At 45.3% G+C, this 23,835-nt stretch overlaps 1 protein-coding gene across 4 annotated transcripts in view; it reads left to right on the forward strand.

Moving 5' to 3' along the window:
• The window catches only part of LOC110508385 (zinc finger protein 704), a 104,168-nt gene that overhangs the window by 61,917 nt on the left and 18,416 nt on the right, over window positions 1–23,835 (forward strand). For all 4 annotated transcript variants that reach the window (XM_036967064.2, XM_036967066.2, XM_036967067.2 and 1 more), the window contains 2 exons: window positions 8,063–8,163; window positions 20,068–20,312. In XM_036967064.2, the coding sequence (XP_036822959.1) occupies window positions 8,063–8,163; window positions 20,068–20,312 (346 nt within the window). The remainder of the gene's footprint in view (window positions 1–8,062; window positions 8,164–20,067; window positions 20,313–23,835) is intronic.

Below are 23,835 nucleotides of genomic sequence, written 5' to 3' on the forward strand. Positions count from 1 at the left end.
GTTTGTCCCATTTTGTGAAGTCTTGGTTGGTGAGCGGACCCCAGACCTCACAACCATAAAGGGCAATGGGCTCTATGACTGATTCAAGTATTTTTAGCCAAATCCTAATTGGTATGTTGAAATGTATGTTTCTTTTGATGGCATAGAATGCCCTTCTTGCCTTGTCTCTCAGATCGTTCACAGCTTTGTGGAAGTTACCTGTGGCGCTGATGTTTAGGCCAAGGTATGTATAGTTTTTTGTGTGCTCTAGGGCAACAGTGTCTTTAAGGCAACAGATGGAATTTGTATTTGTGGTCCTGGTGACTGGACCTTTTTTGGAACACCATTATTTTGGTCTTACTGAGATTTACTGTCAGGGCCCAGGTCTGACAGAATCTGTGCATAAGATCTAGGTGCTGCTGTAGGCCCTCCTTGGTTGGTGACAGAAGCACCAGATCATCGGCAAACAGCAGACATTTTACTTCGGATTCTAGCAGGGGGAGGCCGGGTGCTGCAGACTTTTCAGACTTTCTCTCTCTCTCTCTCCTTGTCTCTCTCTCTCTCTCTCCTTGTCTCTCTCTGTCTCTCTTTCTCTCTCTCTGTCTCTCTCTCTCTCTCTGTCTCTCTCTCTCTCTCTCTCTTTCTCTGTGTCTCTCTCTCTTTCTCTCTGTCTCTCTCTCTCTTTCTCTCTGTCTCTCTCTTTCTCTCTGTCTCCTTCTCTCTGTCTCTCTCCTTCTCTCTCTCTCTCAAATTCAAATTCAAATTCAGGCTGCTTTATTGGCATGAAAAACATTGTGTCAATATTGCCAAAGCAACAATGTATACAATATACATTGTAACAAAATTATAAATGATAGCAAATAATAACATAAAATGGTAGTAAATAATAATACAAAATTAAATACAAAAATAAATACAATAAAATGGTAACAGTCAATAGTAGAAATGTAATAAATATAAAATCAAATTATGGAAAATGAAACTATAACTAACTTATAACGAAATAACGGTCATCTTCTTCTTTATATCAGTACTACAACTACTACTACCATCACTAAACTGTTATCACTACCATTACCACCCATATTTGGGATGATAAACATGAATAATTATAGTAATAATAGTAATAATAATAATAATAAGTAAGTTACTGTTTACTATGCAGATGTTATTATTCAGTGTCCCTCAGGCTATGGCAGGAAAATACATATTTGGCTGCAAGAGGAGCCATTGCTCCTTCGCCCATGAGTATTCTTAGTTTTTCCTCTGGGTTCAATTTTTAAAAATGTTGAATATATGTAGTCATTTCTGTGAATAATGAATCTCTTTGTGAGGAATATTTATCACAGTAAAGGAGAAAGTGCATCTCTGTCTCTATCTCCCCTGTCATGCAGTGACCACATACACGCTCCTCTTTGGGTAGCCATGTCTTTTTATGTCTGCCGGTTTCTATTGCCAATCGGTGGTCACTCAGCCTGTACTTGGTAAGGATCTGTCTCTGCTTCGTGTCTCTGACAGAGTAGAGATAATCAGCCAATTCATATTCTCTGTTTAGGGTCAGATAGCAATTTAGTCGGCTTTGGGATTTTGTTTCGTTTTTCCAGTATTGTAAATATGATTCCTTTGATTGGTTCATGATTTTGCTTATTGGAATTCTTTCTTTTGAAGCAGTGCTGGTGTCAGCTTGGTTGGTGAGGTCCAACACCAGCTGACTGAGAGGGCTCGTTTCTGGGCTCAGCTCTTGGGCTTGAAGTGCTTTAAATTGCAGACTCGAATTTGGACTTGAATTTAGATGTAGCCAAAATTTTAATGATCTTTTCTGTATTTTTATTTTATTTTATTTATTTTATTACTGGAAAACGGCCCAATTCTGCCCTACATGCATTAGTTGGTGTATTTCTCTGGACTTGTAGAATTTTCCGACAGAATTCTGCATGTAGGGCTTCAATTGGATGTTTGTCCCACATTTTAAAATCCAGTTTATTGAGTGGCCCCCAAACCTCACTTCCATAAAGTGCTATTGGTAGGATTACACTGTCAAATATTTTAGTCCAAATTCTAATTGGGATGTTGATTTTGAATAATTTCATTTTTATTGCATACATTGCTCTGCGGGCTTTTTCTTTGAGTGCATTCACTGCCATATTAAAGTTTCCCGATGCAGATATGGTCAGACCAAGGTAGGTGTAATTTTTTGTGTGTTCAGTTAAGGTGTTGTTCAGGGTGAATTTACATTTTTGTTTCTGACATCTGTTTTTTTTTTGGAAAATCATGATTTTAGTTTTTTGGAAATTTACTGCCAGGGCCCAATTATGGCAATATTGCTCCAGAATATTAATGTTTTGTTGAAGACCTTCTTTGGTTGGTGATAGAAGTACCAAGTCATCAGCATATAGCAGGTATTTCACCTCTGTGTCAAATAGTGTGAGTCCTGGGGCTGGAGATTGGTCCAACATGTCTGCTAATTCATTGATATAAATGTTGAAAAGATTTGGACTCAAATTGCAGCCTTGTCTCACACCTCGACATTGTGAAAAAAATTCTGTTCTTTGGTTTTTGATTTTTATTGCACACTTATTTTCTGTGTACATACATTTTATTAAGTCATACACCTTACCACCAAGCCCACTTTGTAGAATTTTGTAGAATAGCCCTTCGTGCCAAATCGAATCAAATGCTTTTTTAAAGTCAATAAAGCAAGCAAAGATTTTGCCCTCTTTTTTTTTGGTGGACGTGTTTATTAATTAGTGTGTGTAAGGTGTATATATGGTCAGTAGTGCGATGGTTAGGGAGAAAGCCAATTTGACATTTACTTATTACATTTTTTTCTTGAAGAAAGGTTTGAATTCTTGAATTCAAAATGCTACAGAAAATCTTTCCCAAGTTACTGTTGACGCAAATTCCCCTGTAATTATTGGGGTCTGATTTGTCTCCACTTTTGTGGATAGGGGAGATGAGCCCCTGGTTCCAGACATCAGGGAAGCAGCCAGAAGTTAAAACCATGTTGAACAATTTAATTCAATTTTTTCTCTCTCTCTCTCTCGCTTTCTCTCTCTCTCTCTCTCTCTCTCTCTTTCTCTCTCTGTCTCTCTTTCTGTCTCTTTCTCTCTCTCTTTCTCTCTCTCCTTGTCTCTCTCTCTCTCCTTGTTTCTCTTTCTGTCTCTTTTTCTCTCTCTCTATCTCTCCTTGTCTCTCTCTCTCTTTCTCTCTCTCTCTCTGTCTCTCTTTTTCTCTCTCTCTCTCTCGCTTTCTCTCTCTCTCTCTCCTTGTCCCTCTCTCTCTTTCTGTCTCTCTTTCTATGTCTCTCTCTCTCTGTCTCTCTCTCGCTCGCTCTGTCTCTCTCTCTCTCTCTGTCTCTCTCTCTGTCTCTCTCAAAAATAAAAAATAAATACAATTTAAAATAAAATTAAACCATCTAGTGTTCAGTGAAATAACAACACAATGTCAAATACAGGTAGCCTAGAGAGGCTCTTGCTGCCAAGGGAATGCCTGACAGCCTGAAAGACATTTTGGACACTACAGACTATATTCAATGTGCAGGACAAAATTGAGGCTATGATTAAGAAGTTGGAGCTCTTCTCTGTCTGCATTAATAAGGACAACACACAGGTCTTTCCATTGTATGATTTTTTTGTGTGCAAATGAACTCAAGTTTACGGACAATGTCATATGTGATATAGCGAAGCACCTGAGTGAGATGGGTGCGCAGTTACCTAGGTAATTTCCCAAAACAGATGACACAAACAACTGGATTCGTTATCCCTTTCATGCCCTGCCTCTAGTCCACTTACCGATATCTGAACAAAAGAGCCTCATCGAAATTGCAACAAGCGGTTCTGTGAAAATGTAATTTAATCAGAGGCCACTGACAGATTTATGGAATGGGCTGCGTTCAGAGTATCCTGCATTGGCAAATTGCGCCGTTAAGACACTGATGCCCTTTGAAACCACATGCCTACAGTTGAAGTCGGAAGTTTACATACACCACTCCACACATTTCTTGTTAACAAACTATAGTTTTGGCAAGTCGGTTAGGACATCTACTTTGTGCATGACACAAGTCATTTTTCCAACAATTGTTTACAGACAGATTATTTCACTTATAATTCACTGTATCAGAAGTTTACATACACTAAGTTGACTGTGCATTTAAACAGCTTGGAAAATTCCAGAAAAGGATGTCATGGCTTTAGAAGCTTCTGATAGGCTAATTGACATAATTTGAGTCAATTGGAGGTGTACCTGTGGATGTATTTCAAGGCCTACATTCAAACTCAGTGCCTCTTTGCTTGACATCAAATGATGTCAGCCAAGACCTCAGAAAGAAAGAAATCAGCCAAGACCTCAGAAAGAAAATGGTGGACCTCCACAATTCTGATTCATCCTGGGAAGCAATTTCCAAACGCCTGAAGGTACCACATTCATCTGTACAAACAATAATACGCAAGTATAATCACCATGGGACCACGCAGCCGTCATACCGCTCAGGAAGGAGACGCGTTCTGTCTCCTAGAGATGAACGTACTTTGGTGCGAAAAGTGCAAATCAATCCCAGAACATCAGCAAAGGACCTTGTGAACATGCTGGAGGAAACAGCTACAAAAGTATCGATATCCAGAGTAAAACGAGTCCTATATCGACATAACCTGAAAGTCCGCTCAGCAAGGAAGAAGCCACTGCTCCAAAACCGCCATAAAAAAGCCAGACTACGGTTTGCAACTGGACATGGGAACAAAGATGGCCACATGGGAAGTGCCACATGGGAACAATTTCCTCTGTTCTGATGAAACAAAAACAGAACTGTTTGGCCATAATGACCATCGTTATGTTTGGAGGAAAAAGGCGAGGCCGAAGAACAACATCCCAACCGTGAAGCACGGGGGTGGCAGCATCATGTTGTGGGGGTGCTTTGCTGGAGGAGGGACTGGTGCACTTCACAACATAGATGGCATCATGATGGAGGAAAAGTATGTGGATATATTGAAGCAACATCTCAAGACATCAGTCAGGAAGTTTAATTTTGGTAGCAAATGGGTCTTCCAAATGGACAATGACCCCAAGCATACTTCCAAAGTTGTGGTAAAATGGCTTAAGGACAACAGTCAAGGTATTGGAGTGGCCATCACAAAGCCCTGACCTCAATCCTATAGAACATTTGTGGGCAGAACTGAAAAAGTGTGTGCGAGCAAGGAGGCCTACAAACCAAAATGGGCCTAAATTCACCCAACTTATTGTGGGAAGCTTGTGGAAGGCTACCTGAAACGTTTGACCTACGTTAAACAATTTAAAGGCAATGCTACCAAATACTAATTGAGTGTATGTAAATTGCTGACCCACTTGGAATGTGATGAAAGAAATAAAAGCTGAAATTAATCATTCTCTCTGCTATTATTCTGACATTCACATTCTTAAAATAAAGTGCTGATCTTATCTGACCCAAGACAGGGAATTTTTACTAGGATTAGATGTCAGGAATTGTGAAAAACGGAGTTAAAATGTATATGGCTAAGGTGTATGTAAACTTCTGACTTCAACTGTATGTAAGAGTGGATTCTCGGCCCTCACTAAAATTAACACTAAATCCACACTGTGTGTGGAAAATGATGTGGTCCAAGGCACTGCAGGGGTCTAAGGCACTGTATCGCTGTGCCACTAGAGATTCTGGGTTCAAGTCCAGGCTCTGTTGCAGCCGGCTGCGACCGGGAGACCCATGGAGCGGGGCACAATTGGCCCAGCGTCGTCTGGCTTAGGGGAGGGTTTGGCCGGCAGGGATTTCCTTGTCCCTTTGTACACTAGTGACTCCTGTGGTGGGCTGGGTGCAGTGCATGCTGACACGGTTGCCAGGTGGACTTTTCTCCAACACATTGGTGCGCCTGGCTTCCGGGATAAGTGGGCATTGTGTCAAGAACCAGTGCGGCTTGGTTTGATTGTGTTTCGGAGGACGCACTGCTCTCGAACTTTGCCTCTCACAACTCTATACGGGAGTTGCAGTGATGAGACAAGTCTGTAACTACCATTTGGGGAGGAAATGGGTAAAATATATATATATATATATATATATATATATATATATATATATATATATATATATGAGCTAAATGATTGATTATTATAATATTTTGATTTGTGCCCTGGTCCTATAAGAGCTCGTTGTCACTTCCCACTAGCCGGGTTGTGTCAAAAACTCAAACTCATTCTCATGTTTTAACTTAGGGATAGCCCCCTTTTTTTAAAACAATTTTCGCCTAAAATGACATACCCAAATCTAACTGCCTGTAGCTCTGGCCCTGAAGCATGGATATGCATATTCTTGGTACCATTTGAAAGAAAACACTTTGAAGTTTGTGGAAATGTGAATTGAATGTAGGATAATATAACACATTAGATCTGGTAGAAGAAAATACACAGAAAAAAAAAAATTTATTTCAATTTTTTTCCTCAGCCATCTTTTCTACCACCATAAACGGAAGGTCCCACATCTAGCGATCACTCTGGTTGTAATTCCGATGGTGTCCACAAGATGGCAGCAGTGTATGTTTCAGATAACTGAAGTATGAGCAAACTACATGACATTTAGTGTGAAGTCATCCAGGTACATTTGGGCAAATCATGGAGACATTTACATCCACATGAAATTTTTCTGCAAGAACACCGTCAAATCTGTATACTTGGACTTTGATTTAGCTTTTCCAGTATTAGTGGCCATATTATAAGTTCAACATTTGCAAAACACCCAGTTTTCAGAACTTAATAACTCTCCATATTCCTATAATTTTTTTGTCCAAAAGGTAAAGGCTTGCTGTCGCACAAGGTTAGCAGCTACATTTTGTGACAGATACGGGGTTTGTTGTTTGACCCCGCTCGGTGCTTATTTGACAAGTTGCAGTCGATCAAGTGAAGATTGCCCGCGTCATCGGCGTGCCATGAAGGCGTCGCTCTCTGACCAAATTTGGTGTCCTACAGGATATACTCCCCCCCCCCCCCCCCCCTAATGATATAGTGAAGTCTGGTTACATTCTAGGATCTCTGAGGAATAAATACGAATGTGATTTGACTGGTTGAAACAACGTTTAGGGTGAGATTTTCACAGATTCCTTTCTTTGCAAATTGAACGAGTGGAAATACAAAATCGATCGTGCATGCTATATGGACCTTTTTAGGATTGTGTGTGTGTGTGTGTGTGTGTGGCAAAAAGCAACATTTGAGAGTGCGCTGACCCTGGCGCTAGTGGGGGTACACAGCTGGAGGTTGAATGTTTGAAGGGGTACGGGAATATAAAAAGTTTGGGAACCCCTGTTTTAACCCATATATTTTTTCTGGCTCATCTGGAAAGGGCTCATCAGGACGACTGAGTAGACTGACTGAACCGAAATCTGTTCGTCCTGACTCTCAGCTGCACGCAATACGTAATTGATTTGTGCGCCAGGAGTGTCCATATAGCCTCTCCCAGAAAATATGCCTTAAATATTGTCAGCTTTCACCTATCCGAGGCACCTAATATTCATACAGGCGGCTAGAGAAACTTGTGCTGTGACCCATCTCAGGTTTTGGGAATTTCCTCTGTACCAATAGCAATGAACCAATGAATACTGTAAATAAAACAATAGTTGTAGTCAATTAGCCGGATCCCGCCAGTTTCTTTAGCCTTTACCTACCCTGTTGGAAACACCTAGACTCATGTGACTGCTCTGCCAAAGGAGTGTCCTGGTTATCTGAACGTTATGCAAATGTCAGTCTGGTCAGCATTCTGTGCTAAGGGAGAATCTTCAGCACTCGCAGGGGATGTGACCACAGTATTTATTATTGGACTGGAATTTTCCATTACATGCTTTTACACAGTTTGTTTTTCTGTCTAAAGAAAGCATGGCTGGAATATTTCAGAGCTGAAATTGGTATAAGTTTGGTCTGTTTGGCTATGGCAGACTCACATGATGGGTCATTTTACAATGCTGCTATGCCTGTATTGTAGCATGACTGTTATAGGTCTGCTGATTTGATATAGAATCCTCCCACTTTCTATGCAGGAAGAGCATGTTGGTTGTCTGTACATTGTGTGTGACCTGGCCTCTGGTGTGTGTTCCAGGAAACCTTCAGGTCTTGCTGATAAGGAGGTAATGGCTGCTACCGTCCTGACATCACTGTCCACCTCTCCTCTGGTCCTCACCCATACCCAGACAGCCTCAGGTAAGACTGCACACACACACACAGAGGTTCTGGTCTGTAGTGCCACTCTCTAGTGTCTACCTCTCATCTGGTCTCTAGTGTCTACCTCTCCTCTGTTCTCTAGTGTCTACCTCTCCTCTGGTCTCTAGTGTCCATCTCTCCTCTAGTGTCCACCTCTCCTCTGGTCTCTAGTGTCTACCTCTCCTCTAGTGTCCATCTCTCCTCTAGTGTCCACCTCTCCTCTGGTCTCTAGTGTCTATCTCTCCTCTGGTTTCTAGTGTCTATCTCTCCTCTGGTCTCGAGTGTCTACCTCTCCTCTGGTCTCTAGTGTCCACCTCTCCTCTAGTGTCCACCTCTCCTCTGGTCTCTAGTGTCTACCTCTCCTCTAGTGTCCACTTCTCCTTTAGTGTCCACCTCTCCTCTGGTCTCTAGTGTCTACCTCTCCTCTGGTCTCTAGTGTCTACCTCTCCTCTGGTCTCTAGTGTCTATCTCTCCTCTGGTATCTAGTGTCCACCTCTCCTCTGGTCTCTAGTGTCTACCTCTGGTCTCTAGTGTCTACCTCTGGTCTCTAGTGTCTACCTCTGGTCTCTAGTGTCTACCTCTCCTCTGGTCTCTAGTGTCTATCTCTCCTCTGGTCTCTAGTGTCCACCTCTCCTCTGGTCTCTAGTGTCTATCTCGCCTATGGTCTCTAGTGTCTATCTCTGGTCTCTAGTGTCTACCTCTGGTCTCTAGTGTCTACCTCTCCTCTGGTCTCTAGTGTCTATCTCTCCTCTGGTCTCTAGTGTCCACCTCTCCTCTGGTCTCTAGTGTCTATCTCTCCTCTGGTCTCTAGTGTCCACCTCTCTTCTTGTCTCTAGTGTCTACCTCTCCTCTAGTGTCCACCTCTCCTCTGGTCTCTAGTGTCTACCAGTCCTCTAGTGTCCACTTCTCCTTTAGTGTCCACCTCTCCTCTGGTCTCTAGTGTCTACCTCTCCTCTGGTCTCTACTGTCTACCTTTCCTCTGGTCTCTAGTGTCTCCCTCTCCTCTGGTCTCTAGTGTCTACCTCTCCTCTGGTCTCTAGTGTCCACCTCTCTTCTTGTCTCTAGTGTCTACCTCTCCTCTAGTGTCCACCTCTCCTCTGGTCTCTAGTGTCTACCTCTCCTCTAGTGTCCATCTCTCCTCTAGTGTCCACCTCTCCTCTGGTCTCTAGTGTCTATCTCTCCTCTGGTCTCTAGTGTCTACCTCTTCTCTAGTGTCCATCTCTCCTCTAGTGTCTACCTCTCCTCTGGTCTCTAGTGTCTACCTCTCCTCTGGTCTCTAGTGTCTACCTCTCCTCTGGTCTCTAGTGTCTATCTCTCCTCTGGTCTCTAGTGTCTATCTCTCCTCTGGTCTCTAGTGTCTACCTCTCCTCTGGTCTCTAGTGTCCATCTCTCCTCTAGTGTCCACCTCTCCTCTGGTCTCTAGTGTCTACCTCTCCTCTAGTGTCCATCTCTCCTCTAGTGTCCACCTCTCCTCTGGTCTCTAGTGTCTATCTCTCCTCTGGTTTCTAGTGTCTATCTCTCCTCTGGTCTCTAGTGTCTACCTCTCCTCTGGTCTCTAGTGTCCACCTCTCCTCTAGTGTCCACCTCTCCTCTGGTCTCTAGTGTCTACCTCTCCTCTAGTGTCCATCTCTCCTCTAGTGTCCACCTCTCCTCTGGTCTCTAGTGTCTATCTCTCCTCTGGTTTCTAGTGTCTATCTCTCCTCTGGTCTCGAGTGTCTACCTCTCCTCTGGTCTCTAGTGTCCACCTCTCCTCTAGTGTCCACCTCTCCTCTGGTCTCTAGTGTCTACCTCTCCTCTAGTGTCCATCTCTCCTCTAGTGTCCACCTCTCCTCTGGTCTCTAGTGTCTACCTCTCCTCTGGTCTCTAGTGTCTACCTCTCCTCTGGTCTCTAGTGTCTATCTCTCCTCTGGTATCTAGTGTCCACCTCTCCTCTGGTCTCTAGTGTCTACCTCTGGTCTCTAGTGTCTACCTCTGGTCTCTAGTGTCTACCTCTGGTCTCTAGTGTCTATCTCTCCTCTGGTCTCTAGTGTCCACCTCTCCTCTGGTCTCTAGTGTCTATCTCGCCTATGGTCTCTAGTGTCTATCTCTGGTCTCTAGTGTCTACCTCTGGTCTCTAGTGTCTACCTCTCCTCTGGTCTCTAGTGTCTATCTCTCCTCTGGTCTCTAGTGTCCACCTCTCCTCTGGTCTCTAGTGTCTATCTCTCCTCTGGTCTCTAGTGTCCACCTCTCTTCTTGTCTCTAGTGTCTACCTCTCCTCTAGTGTCCACCTCTCCTCTGGTCTCTAGTGTCTACCTCTCCTCTAGTGTCCACTTCTCCTTTAGTGTCCACCTCTCCTCTGGTCTCTAGTGTCTACCTCTCCTCTGGTCTCTACTGTCTACCTTTCCTCTGGTCTCTAGTGTCTACCTCTCCTCTGGTCTCTAGTGTCTACCTCTCCTCTGGTCTCTAGTGTCCACCTCTCTTCTTGTCTCTAGTGTCTACCTCTCCTCTAGTGTCCACCTCTCCTCTGGTCTCTAGTGTCTACCTCTCCTCTAGTGTCCATCTCTCCTCTAGTGTCCACCTCTCCTCTGGTCTCTAGTGTCTATCTCTCCTCTGGTCTCTAGTGTCTACCTCTTCTCTAGTGTCCATCTCTCCTCTAGTGTCTACCTCTCCTCTGGTCTCTAGTGTCTACCTCTCCTCTGGTCTCTAGTGTCTACCTCTCCTCTGGTCTCTAGTGTCTATCTCTCCTCTGGTCTCTAGTGTCTATCTCTCCTCTGGTCTCTAGTGTCTATCTCTCCTCTGGTCTCTAGTGTCTACCTCTCCTCTGGTCTCTAGTGTCCATCTCTCCTCTAGTGTCCACCTCTCCTCTGGTCTCTAGTGTCTACCTCTCCTCTAGTGTCCATCTCTCCTCTAGTGTCCACCTCTCCTCTGGTCTCTAGTGTCTATCTCTCCTCTGGTTTCTAGTGTCTATCTCTCCTCTGGTCTCTAGTGTCTACCTCTCCTCTGGTCTCTAGTGTCCACCTCTCCTCTAGTGTCCACCTCTCCTCTGGTCTCTAGTGTCTACCTCTCCTCTAGTGTCCACTTCTCCTCTAGTGTCCACTTCTCCTTTAGTGTCCACCTCTCCTCTGGTCTCTAGTGTCTACCTCTCCTCTGGTCTCTAGTGTCTACCTCTCCTCTGGTCTCTAGTGTCTATCTCTCCTCTGGTATCTAGTGTCCACCTCTCCTCTGGTCTCTAGTGTCTACCTCTGGTCTCTAGTGTCTACCTCTGGTCTCTAGTGTCTACCTCTGGTCTCTAGTGTCTACCTCTCCTCTGGTCTCTAGTGTCCACCTCTCCTCTGGTCTCTAGTGTCTATCTCGCCTATGGTCTCTAGTGTCTATCTCTGGTCTCTAGTGTCTACCTCTGGTCTCTAGTGTCTACCTCTCCTCTGGTCTCTAGTGTCTATCTCTCCTCTGGTCTCTAGTGTCCACCTCTCCTCTGGTCTCTAGTGTCTACCTCTCCTCTGGTCTCTAGTGTCTATCTCTCCTCTGGTCTCTAGTGTCTATCTCTCCTCTGGTCTCTAGTGTCTATCTCTCCTCTGGTCTCTAGTGTCTACCTCTCCTCTGGTCTCTAGTGTCCATCTCTCCTCTAGTGTCCACCTCTCCTCTGGTCTCTAGTGTCTACCTCTCCTCTAGTGTCCATCTCTCCTCTAGTGTCCACCTCTGCTCTGGTCTCTAGTGTCCACCTCTCCTCTGGTCTCTAGTGTCTATCTCTCCTCTGGTCTCTAGTGTCTACCTCTCCTCTGGTCTCTAGTGTCCACCTCTCCTCTGGTCTCTAGTGTCTACCTCTCCTCTAGTGTCCACTTCTCCTTTAGTGTCCACCTCTCCTCTGGTCTCTAGTGTCTACCTCTCCTCTGGTCTCTAGTGTCTACCTCTCCTCTGGTCTCTAGTGTCTATCTCTCCTCTGGTATCTAGTGTCCACCTCTCCTCTGGTCTCTAGTGTCTACCTCTGGTCTCTAGTGTCTACCTCTGGTCTCTAGTGTCTACCTCTGGTCTCTAGTGTCTACCTCTCCTCTGGTCTCTAGTGTCTACCTCTCCTCTGGTCTCTAGTGTCCACCTCTCCTCTGGTCTCTAGTGTCTACCTCTCCTCTAGTGTCCACTTCTCCTTTAGTGTCCACCTCTCCTCTGGTCTCTAGTGTCTACCTCTCCTCTGGTCTCTACTGTCTACCTTTCCTCTGGTCTCTAGTGTCTACCTCTCCTCTGGTCTCTAGTGTCTACCTCTCCTCTGGTCTCTAGTGTCCACCTCTCTTCTTGTCTCTAGTGTCTACCTCTCCTCTAGTGTCCACCTCTCCTCTGGTCTCTAGTGTCTACCTCTCCTCTAGTGTCCATCTCTCCTCTGGTCTCTAGTGTCCACCTCTCCTCTGGTCTCTAGTGTCTATCTCTCCTCTGGTCTCTAGTGTCTACCTCTTCTCTAGTGTCCATCTCTCCTCTAGTGTCTACCTCTCCTCTGGTCTCTAGTGTCTACCTCTCCTCTGGTCTCTAGTGTCTACCTCTCCTCTGGTCTCTAGTGTCTATCTCTCCTCTGTTCTCTAGTGTCTATCTCTCTTCTGGTCTCTAGTGTCCACCTCTCCTCTGGTCTCTAGTGTCTACCTCTGGTCTCTAGTGTCTACCTCTCCTCTGGTCTCTAGTGTCCACCTCTCCTCTGGTCTCTAGTGTCTATCTCGCCTATGGTCTCTAGTGTCTATCTCTGGTCTCTAGTGTCTACCTCTCCTCTGGTCTCTAGTGTCTACCTCTGGTCTCTAGTGTCTACCTCTCCTCTGGTCTCTAGTGTCTACCTCTGGTCTCTAGTGTCTACCTCTCCTCTGGTCTCTAGTGTCTATCTCTGGTCTCTAGTGTCTACCTCTCCTCTGGTCTCTAGTGTCTACCTCTCCTTTGGTCTCTAGTGTCTACCTCTGCTCTGGTCTCTAGTGTCTACCTCTCCTCTGGTCTCTAGTGTCTATCTCTCCTCTGGTCTCTAGTGTCCACCTCTCTCCTCTGGTCTCTAGTGTCTACCTCTCCTCTGGTCTCTAGTGTCCACCTCTCCTCTAGTGTCCACCTCTCCTCTGGTCTCTAGTGTCCACCTCTCCTCTAGTGTCCACCTCTCCTCTGGTCTCTAGTGTCCACCTCTCCTCTGGTCTCTAGTGTCCGCCTCTCCTCTGGTCTCTAGTGTCCGCCTCTCCTCTGGTCTCTAGTGTCCAGCTCTCTTCTGGTCTCTAGTGTCTACCTCTCCTCTGGTCTCTAGTGTCTACCTCTCCTCTGGTCTCTAGTGTCTACCTCTCCTCTGGTCTCTAGTGTCCATCTCTCTTCTGGTCTCTAGTGTCTACCTCTCCTCTGGTCTCTAGTGTCCATCTCTCTTCTGGTCTCTAGTGTCTACCTCTCCTCTAGTCTCTAGTGTCCACCTCTCTTCTGGACTCTAGTGTCCACCTCTCTTCTGGACTCTAGTGTCCACCTCTCTTCTGGGCTCTAGTGTCCACCTCTCTTCTGGTCTCTAGTGTCTACCTCTGGTCTCTACTGTCCACCTCTCTTCTGGGCTCTAGTGTCCACCTCTCTTCTGGGCTCTAGTGTCCACCTCTCTTCTGGTCTCTAGTGTCTACCTCTGGTCTCTAGTGTCTACCTCTCCTCTGGTCTCTACTGTCTACCTTTCCTCTGGTCTCTAGTGTCTACCTCTCCTCTGGTCTCTAGTGTCTATCTCTCCTCTGGTCTCTAGTGTCTACCTCTCCTCTGGTCTCTAGTGTCCACCTCTCCTCTAGTGTCCACCTCTCCTCTGGTCTCTAGTGTCCGCCTCTCCTCTGGTCTCTAGTGTCCGCCTCTCCTCTGGTCTCTAGTGTCCAGCTCTCTTCTGGTCTCTAGTGTCTACCTCTCCTCTGGTCTCTAGTGTCTACCTCTCTTCTGGTCTCTAGTGTCTACCTCTCCTCTGGTCTCTAGTGTCCATCTCTCTTCTGGGCTCTAGTGTCTACCTCTCCTCTGGTCTCTAGTGTCCATCTCTCTTCTGGTCTCTAGTGTCTACCTCTCCTCTAGTCTCTAGTGTCCACCTCTCTTCTGGGCTCTAGTGTCCACCTCTCTTCTGGGCTCTAGTGTCCACCTCTCTTCTGGTCTCTAGTGTCTACCTCTGGTCTCTACTGTCCACCTCTCTTCTGGGCTCTAGTGTCCACCTCTCTTCTGGGCTCTAGTGTCCACCTCTCTTCTGGTCTCTAGTGTCTACCTCTGGTCTCTACTGTCCACCTCTCTTCTGGGCTCTAGTGTCCACCTCTCTTCTGGGCTCTAGTGTCCACCTCTCTTCTGGTCTCTAGTGTCTACCTCTGGTCTCTAGTGTCTACCTCTCCTCTGGTCTCTACTGTCTACCTTTCCTCTGGTCTCTAGTGTCTACCTCTCCTCTGGTCTCTAGTGTCTATCTCTCCTCTGGTCTCTAGTGTCTACCTCTCCTCTGGTCTCTAGTGTCCACCTCTCTTCTGGGCTCTAGTGTCCACCTCTCTTCTGGGCTCTAGTGTCCACCTCTCTTCTGGTCTCTAGTGTCTACCTCTGGTCTCTACTGTCCACCTCTCTTCTGGGCTCTAGTGTCCACCTCTCTTCTGGGCTCTAGTGTCCACCTCTCTTCTGGTCTCTAGTGTCTACCTCTCCTCTGGTCTCTAGTGTCCATCTCTCTTCTGGTCTCTAGTGTCTACCTCTCCTCTGGTCTCTAGTGTCCATCTCTCTTCTGGTCTCTAGTGTCTACCTCTCCTCTGGTCTCTAGTGTCCACCTCTCTTCTGGGCTCTAGTGTCCACCTCTCTTCTGGGCTCTAGTGTCCACCTCTCTTCTGGGCTCTAGTGTCCACCTCTCTTCTGGTCTCTAGTGTCTACCTCTGGTCTCTACTGTCCACCTCTCTTCTGGGCTCTAGTGTCCACCTCTCTTCTGGGCTCTAGTGTCCACCTCTCTTCTGGTCTCTAGTGTCTACCTCTGGTCTCTAGTGTCTACCTCTCCTCTGGTCTCTACTGTCTACCTTTCCTCTGGTCTCTAGTGTCTATCTCTCCTCTGGTCTCTAGTGTCTATCTCTCCTCTGGTCTCTAGTGTCTATCTCTCCTCTGGTCTCTAGTGTCTATCTCTCCTCTGGTCTCTAGTGTCCACCTCTCCTCTAGTGTCCACCTCTCCTCTGGTCTCTAGTGTCCACCTCTCCTCTAGTGTCCACCTCTCCTCTGGTCTCTAGTGTCCGCCTCTCCTCTGGTCTCTAGTGTCCGCCTCTCCTCTGGTCTCTAGTGTCCAGCTCTCTTCTGGTCTCTAGTGTCTACCTCTCCTCTGGTCTCTAGTGTCTACCTCTCTTCTGGTCTCTAGTGTCTACCTCTCCTCTGGTCTCTAGTGTCCATCTCTCTTCTGGTCTCTAGTGTCTACCTCTCCTCTGGTCTCTAGTGTCCATCTCTCTTCTGGTCTCTAGTGTCTACCTCTCCTCTGGTCTCTAGTGTCCACCTCTCTTCTGGGCTCTAGTGTCCACCTCTCTTCTGGTCTCTAGTGTCTACCTCTGGTCTCTAGTGTCTACCTCTCCTCTGGTCTCTAGTGTCTACCTCTCCTCTGGTCTCTAGTGTCCACCTCTCCAGCTAATGTTTACCCCTCAACCAACCTCACCCTGCCAACAGCCTGGCCTTGGACACATCGCCTTGCCTGTTGTTTCCGGAGCTACCCGTTGCCGTGGCACTCATCACCGTGACAACGTGACAAACTCAATTGTAAACCGTAATATGCAAGAGTTTTTCTTTTGCCGTTTTTATGGAACCACCTCCCTCATTGGAGAGTTGCTTTATTTAATTTCAGTAGGACCGTACCCTAAAACACAATGCCAAATCTACACTGCCGTTTCTTACCAAGAAGACCGTGTATGTTCCTAAGTGGCAGAGTTACAGTTTTGACTTATTAAACATCTATGGCAAGAAAATAGTTGTCTAGCAATGATCAACAACCAATTTGTCATAAATTAATAATGGGCAAATGTTGCACAATCAAGCTCTTAGAGACTTACCCAGAAAGACTCACAGTTGTAATTGCTGCCAGAGGTGATTCCAACATGTGTTGACTCGGGGTGTGAATACTTAAGTAAATGAGATATTTCTGTATTTCAGTTTCATTAAAACATTTTTTATTATGGGACTTCCGGTCACGGCCTGCTGTGACACAGCCTGGGATCGAACCCGAGGCTGTAGTGGTGCCTTAGACCGCTGTACCACTTGGGGGGCACATTGTAACTGTTTTAAAGTCACCATTGGCCTCACGCAGAAATCTTTGAGGTTTCCTTCCTCTCTGAGGGAACTGATTTGATTAAATATGAAACTATTTGTGAGAAGATGTAATGTAATGTGATGTTAGCCTTCTAAATGAGAGAATTGTTTTTCATATGAAGTCTTAACCAAGTCATTGGCCACGCCCACATGAGCACAGACATTACGACAAAATGAGGGAACGCCCCTTTTCCCAGAGTGAAAAAAAAAACAGTTCTGGTAAAATTTACATGAGACAAGAAAGAATGGAGCTGTGGCTACATGTTGGCAATTTAAATACAGACCAGACAGCGTGAAGTGGTGCCTACATGGCTGAGAAATGGTTTAAAACTAAAGACCAAGCAGGCGGACGGTGTGAACCGGACGAACAGCTTTTATCTCAAGGCCATCAGACTGTTAAATAGCCATTACTAACACAGAGAGGTTGCTGCCTACAGACAGACTTGAAATCATTGGCCACTTTAATGTCAGTTTAATAATGTTTACATATCTTGCCTTACTCATCTCATATGTTTATACTGTATTCTATAACATATATCTTAGCTTATGTCGCTCTGACATTGCTTGTTCATATATTTATATATTTGTAATATTTCTAATATATTACTTAGATTTGTGTGTATTGGGTGTATGTTGTGAAATTGTTAGATATTACTTGTTAGATATTTCTGCACTGTCTTAACTAGAAGCACAAGCATATTGCTACACACCCACAATAACATCTGCTAAACATGTGTATGTGACCAATAACATTTGATTTGATTTGCTTTGACCCCACCCGACATGCCACCAGGGGTCTTTTCACAGTCACCAGGTCCAGAACAATAACATCTGCTAAACACGTGTATGTGACCAATAACATTTGATTTGATTTGCTTTGACCCCAACCGCACCAGCATATGGTCTTATAAGGTGTCTGAGGATCTCATCTCGGTACCTAATGGCAGTCAGGCTACCTCTGGCGAGCACATGGAGGGCTGTGCGGCCCCCCTAAGAAATGCCACCCCACACCATGACTGACCCACCGCCAAACCAGTCATGCTGGAGGATGTTGCAGGCAGCAGAACGTCCTCCACGGCATCTCCAGACTCTGTCACGTCTGTCACATGTGCTCAGTGTGAACCTGCTTTCATCTGTGAAGAGCACAGGGCACCAGTGGCGAATTTGCCAATCTTGGTGTTCTCTGGCAAATGCCAAACGTCCAGCACGGTGTTGGGCTGTAAGCACAACCCCCACCTGTGGACGTCGGGCCCTCATACCACCCTCATGGAGTCTGTTTCTGACCGTTTGAGCAAACACATGCACATTTGTGGCCTGCTGGAGGTCATTTTGCAGGGCTCTGGCAGTGCTCCTCCTGCTCCTCCTTGCACAAAGGCAGAGGTAGCGGTCATGCTGCTTGGTTGTTGCCCTCCTACGGCCTCCTCCACGTCTCCTGATGTACTGGCCTGTCTCCTGGTTGCGCCTCCATGCTCTGGACACTACGCTGACAGACACAGCAAACCTTCTTGCCACCGCTCGCATTGATGTGCCAACCTGGATGAGCTGCACTACCTGAGCCACTTGTGTGGGTTGTAGACTCCGTCTCATGCCACCACTAGAGTGAAAGCACCGCCAGCATTCAAAAGTTACCAAAACATCAGCCAGGAAGCATAGGAACTGAGAAGTGGTCTGTGGTCACCACCTGCAGAACCACTCCTTTATTGGGGGTGTCTTGCTAATTGCCTATAATTTCCACCTGTTGTGTATTCCATTTGCACAATAGCATGTGAAGTTTGTTGTCAATCAGTGTTGCTTCCTAAGTGGACAGTTTGATTTCACAGAAGTGTGATTGACTTGGAGTTACATTGTGTTGTTCAAGTGTTCCCTTTTATTTATAGAAGGGCAACAACCCAGCAGCAGGACCGCTACCTCCGCCTTTGTGCAAGGAGGAGCAGGAGGAGCGGGCAGACAGCTGGTTACACAAAAGAAAAGGGGCTGGGTTTGAGTGAAAGAGCGGGAAGACTGAGGAACAAAGGGTGAAGCTGTGCTATCGTAAATACAGTATCTTATGCATTCTAAATTACCGCCCATTTGGAAAAGGAAAATGCAATAAATATTTACTCTGAGCTGCGCTTCGGTAGGTTGGTGGTAGATGGAAGGCCGTGTTGCCCAACCGAGACCTTTGAAGAATGTCTGGTGGTCAATTGGATACGTTGTAGTAATGTCGTTGTGTGGTAGATTGGATACTCTGTTCCTTCCTAACCTGCGTTTGCAGCTGCTGTTGCTAACTCAGAAGGTATCACTTCTGTAGTGAATAAGAGTTCAAAGTTCATACCATTCGCAACCAAAGCTCACGCTGATGTTGGCTTCGTTCTGTAATTAATATCTGAACCATTCTGACATCGGACCATCGTCCTACATCCTCGGAACAGGAGGTTATATTGTCGTCAAGGGTTTATATAGGAAGGGAGAGGAGGGCGTGTTTGAAAAGTTTTATAGCCCATGTCCCTTCACAGGGGCGGGCCACTGATTGAGCATAGCTCTAACTTGTGAAAACCCAAATCTCACATTTTAGAAGCTAAAATCACATTTCATCCCATCACGAATAATTTCATATTCAAATATTTAAATTGAACAACAATACCATTTGAATCCGATAACTCTGATGTAGAGTTTGTCATTTTATCATTGATGAGAATGTCTCAGATGACAACCGAACTGACATCATATTCATTAAGTACCACCGCATATGTTCAATTGGTCGGATTACCAGAATATAGTTCATTTCCCCACACCTTCTGATGTTTCCAGAATCTCTATGTTAACCAAGGGGTTTGCAAATGTAACATCAGTAGGGTAGAGAAAGGAAAAAGGGGGGGAAGAGGTATTTATGACTGTCATAAACCTACCCCCATGCCAACGTCATGACACTTCATAGACAACAGTTGTAGACTAGCAGTCATTAACATTGTGTGCGTTCTCTTAACCCTTCCACGAGTCTACAGCATATATTCAACCCCTCTTGGTCCCATCTCCACAGTTTAGTTCAGTTATTGATTAAAACGGGCAAATCCACAAAATATTATGGGATGGGGTGTACTGTACAATATGTGGGAAGACAGGGCAAATATGTATTCATTTTTCATAAGACATTTCATCCTACTCTTTTCATACATTTTAAAAATGTACCTGTTTACCTCCAATGTCGTATTTTCTTCCCCCTGGTTTAAGGGGTTAGTCTCCCCTGAGACAACATGTAGAGCGATGTGAACTCCTGTGTCTGTATTCTCTGTAGGACCCTCCTCATCTACACTAGCCCCCATGGACCAGTCAGTCATTGTTTAATATGAGTACATCTCCAACACACAGCTCATCCTGCTGGAAGGCTTTATTTTTCATTATGTTTCTCCACAAGGCAATGTGATTATGGCTTTATAAGATCTGTATTAGTGAAGCAGTCAAAATAGCATATTGCACTGGAGGGGTTTGTAGGCCAACGCTGCTGGAGAGGGAGGCTGTTTTCCTATGAATGGATGGACATTCAATATAAACCTCAATTCAAATTTTGCATGAACAATGTTGCAAAATACATTGTATGAACATTTTTTTATTGTATGAAGTCAAGAAGTTAATTAAAGTGAATTAATGACTCCCTGGTTTTGATGGTACTGACTGGCCCTCCTCTGTCTCCAGCTGCAGTTCCGGAGCCAGCCAGCAGAGGGTGGAAGGAGGTGCTGTCAACTAGCTACAGCAGCTCTACCAGTGGCAACTGGAGCTGGGACACCAGCGACCAATCGGTGCCCTCCACACCGTCCCCGCCTCTCTCCAACGACACCAGCAAGAGCTTCTTGCTCTCCTCCCAGAGTGATAATGTCATCGACGACGTCAAAGAGAGCACGCACTTCTTGTTTGAGGACCCCATACCCCGGAAGCGAAAGGTACAACTGGTGGTCAGGGGCTTAGGATGAGGCTTCATCCTAATGCTACTGAACATCCTTCCATACTTAGCTCCTTCTCTCCAACGAGTTCATAGATCACAGCTATTTGATTTATCCAGTCCAGTTCCGTGTTTCTTGTGATGCTTCAGATGAGAACAGTATTTGTTGCCACAACCAACCCTAAGCTGCGACCCATTAAAAATTGGCCATGGGTCAACAGTGGCTCCTATCCATTTAGGAATCGCTGCCCTAGTGTGTAGTTTTCCTAATTCAAGGGGGCCTCTGAAACCTGAAAGATTATCTCAAAACGCATTTCCAATGTAATTCAGTATCTTATGACACTGGCTTGGCCCTGAGACAACAAGGTCTGTCAACCTTTACGCCTCTGAGCATGATGGAGTGTGTTCTCGCTCAATCTTTTCCTCTCTTTTTTCTTCCCCTGTCTTTTTATGCTGTGTAGACCTTCCAAGACATTAATGTGGTTTCATTATCAAGAAGAGCCATAAGCCCCCTCACCCATCTCCAAGAGGAAGAGGTGGGAGAGGATGGGGAGGAAGGAGGAAGAGGGGAGTTAAGATTACTGAGCTAGGGGAGGAGAGGGGAGGAGTGAGAGGCTTAATCTGCAGAAAGCTGAGTGGAAGAGAAGAATATCTCATAAATCCACTGTGACGCAGGTGTGAATAGAGGTGTGGAGGCTGGAAGGGGCTCTGATAGGAGTGTGCAGGTCCAACGCACTGGTCTGTAGGCCAATCAGAGTCCATTTCAGCTGAAACACATAAGATCGTGCAGGAGGCCAGGCCATAGATATACAATATCCTGAAAGGAAATTGGATTACACTCACTGACTAGCTTCACCAGAAATAGGACAAATACATTATAGCATTCCCATTTACTTGAACTGAATGATGATTATGCTGTGTGTTAAGAGTACAACAAGATTGTGCTCTATTTGTCAAGTCATCCGTCAAATGTAATGCCTTGTCTTCATGTTTCACGTCCGTCTTCAGCCTAACCTCGCTTGTAAAGATGTGACAGAACATTAGACAATGCTAGACACAGTAAACATTACATCAACATTATGCAAAGCCTTGGGAGGCTTGGGAGGCTCAATAAGGCTTGCACTGGCATGCATGTGTGGTTATTAATGAATAGCCGGCTATAGATAAAGTCATTATAATTTGGATGACTTGTATATAAACCTGCCCTGGGAAAACCTAACAGGCAGTTAGTTTACTCTGGTGGTTCAGTGTAGTAGGCCAAGATCAGAGGCCTAACTAAGTCCTGATTTGCAGGCAGCAGTAATTCTGGATATACAGTAGAGTAGCTGCAGTGTGTCTGACTGTAGAGTAGGGTACTATAAGAGGCTTAGGACTGTGTAAATCACCTGGGTATTCCTGTGATTGTGTTAAGATGGAAGAAAAACACTTTGGGCATTATTTGGGATTGTCTGTTGAGACGCTGCAGATTAGCCGTTGGGAGTGTTTCATAGTGTATGTTTCATTAGAGATGTTGTATGTGATGTCTTCACTGCAAAGAATAATGGATTGCATAAGAATATAGACTAGTTAAAAAGGGTTAAATTAATCAGCCGCTGATAAACCTGTTCTATAGTTTGTATTTTAAAGTCACTCTCTCTCCCCTTTCTGGAAGCTGTTGATAGGTAGCGAGCCAACGCCCACTAACCTGTCATTAGTACTGATGCAGGTCCAAAAACACCTCTCCCTCCACTGCCTACCTCTGAGATCTGTAATGCTGCATGACAAAATAGGTCTGAAAACACACCTCTCCCTCCACTGCCTACCTCTGAGATCTGTAATGCTGCATGACAAAATAGGTCTGAAAACACACCTCTCCCTCCACTGCCTACCTCTGAGATCTGTAATGCTGCATGACAAAATAGGTCTGAAAACACACCTCTCCCTCCACTGCCTACCTCTGAGATCTGTAATGCTGCATGACAAAATAGGTCTGAAAAAACATAGCTCTATGTTTTTAGATTCTGCAGTGTAAAAAATGCTGGGTTAAAAACAACCCAATTTTGGTAAATATGGAATATACCATGTTTGTTTATTTTGACCCAGCCAGTTGGGTCGTTGATATTGGGTTATTTTGACCCAGCCAGTTGGGTCGTTGATATTGGGTCATTTTGACCCAGCCAGTTGGGTCGTTGATATTGGGTTATTTTGACCCAGCCAGTTGGGTCGTTGATATTGGGTTATTTTGACCCAGCCAGTTGGGGTGTTGATATTGGGTTATTTTGACCCAGCCAGTTGGGGTGTTGATATTGGGTTATTTTGACCCAGCCAGTTGGGTCGTTGATATTGGGTTATTTTGACCCAGCCAGTTGGGTCGTTGATATTGGGTTATTTTGACCGAGCCTGTTGGGGTGTTGATATTGGGTTATTTTGACCCAGCCAGTTGGGGTGTTGATATTGGGTTATTTTGACCCAGCCAGTTGGGGTGTTGATATTGGGTTATTTTGACCCAGCCAGTTGGGTTGTTGATATTGGGTTATTTTGACCCAGCCAGTTGGGGTGTTGATATTGGGTTATTTTGACCCAGCCAGTTGGGGTGTTGATATTGGGTTATTTTGACCCAGCCAGTTGGGTCATTGATATTGGGTTATTTTGACCCAGCCAGTTGGGGTGTTGATATTGGGTTATTTTGACCCAGCCAGTTGGGTCGTTGATATTGGGTTATTTTGACCCAGCCAGTTGGGGTGTTGATATTGGGTTATTTTGACCCAGCCAGTTGGGTCGTTGATATTGGGTTATTTTGACCCAGCCAGTTGGGGTGTTGATATTGGGTTATTTTGACCCAGCCAGTTGGGGTGTTGATATTGGGTTATTTTGACCCAGCCAGTTGGGGTGTTGATATTGGGTTATTTTGACCCAGCCAGTTGGGTCATTGATATTGGGTTATTTTGACCCAGCCAGTTGGGGTGTTGATATTGGGTTATTTTGACCCAGCCAGTTGGGTCGTTGATATTGGGTTATTTTGACCCAGCCAGTTGGGGTGTTGATATTGGGTTATTTTGACCCAGCCAGTTGGGTTGTTGAGCTATGATCCACTGGGTCAGATGGAAGATTGGAGGCATGGTTTAATAGGTGCGTGGCTTTCAGATAGTTATTTTTGGTGACTCGGGAGAGTAAATGGGTATTTTTAAAATTAAATCCATAGGTTATTGTCAGGAGGTGTGATCTATTGGGGACGTGTCTTTCAGATTGGAGTGAACGTGGGGCGGCAGGGTAGCCTAGTGGTTAGAGCGTTGGACTAGTAACCGGAAGGTTGCGAGTTCAAACCCCTGAGCTGACAAGGTACAAATCTGTCGTTCTGCCCCTGAACAGGCAGTTAACCCACTGTTCCCAGGCCGTCATTGAAAATAAGAATTTGTTCTTAACTGACTTGCCTGGTTAAATAAAGGTAAAATAAAAAATAAAAAATAAAAAACGTCACACCCCTACTAAGCTATGCCTCCAGTCTTCTGATCTGATTGGGTGGATCATAGCTCAATAACCCAACT

The sequence above is a fragment of the Oncorhynchus mykiss genome, chromosome 28 (assembly GCF_057628025.1).
Source record: "Oncorhynchus mykiss isolate SJ-2025 chromosome 28, ASM5762802v1, whole genome shotgun sequence".
In the NCBI taxonomy this organism is placed as follows: Eukaryota; Metazoa; Chordata; class Actinopteri; order Salmoniformes; family Salmonidae; genus Oncorhynchus; species Oncorhynchus mykiss.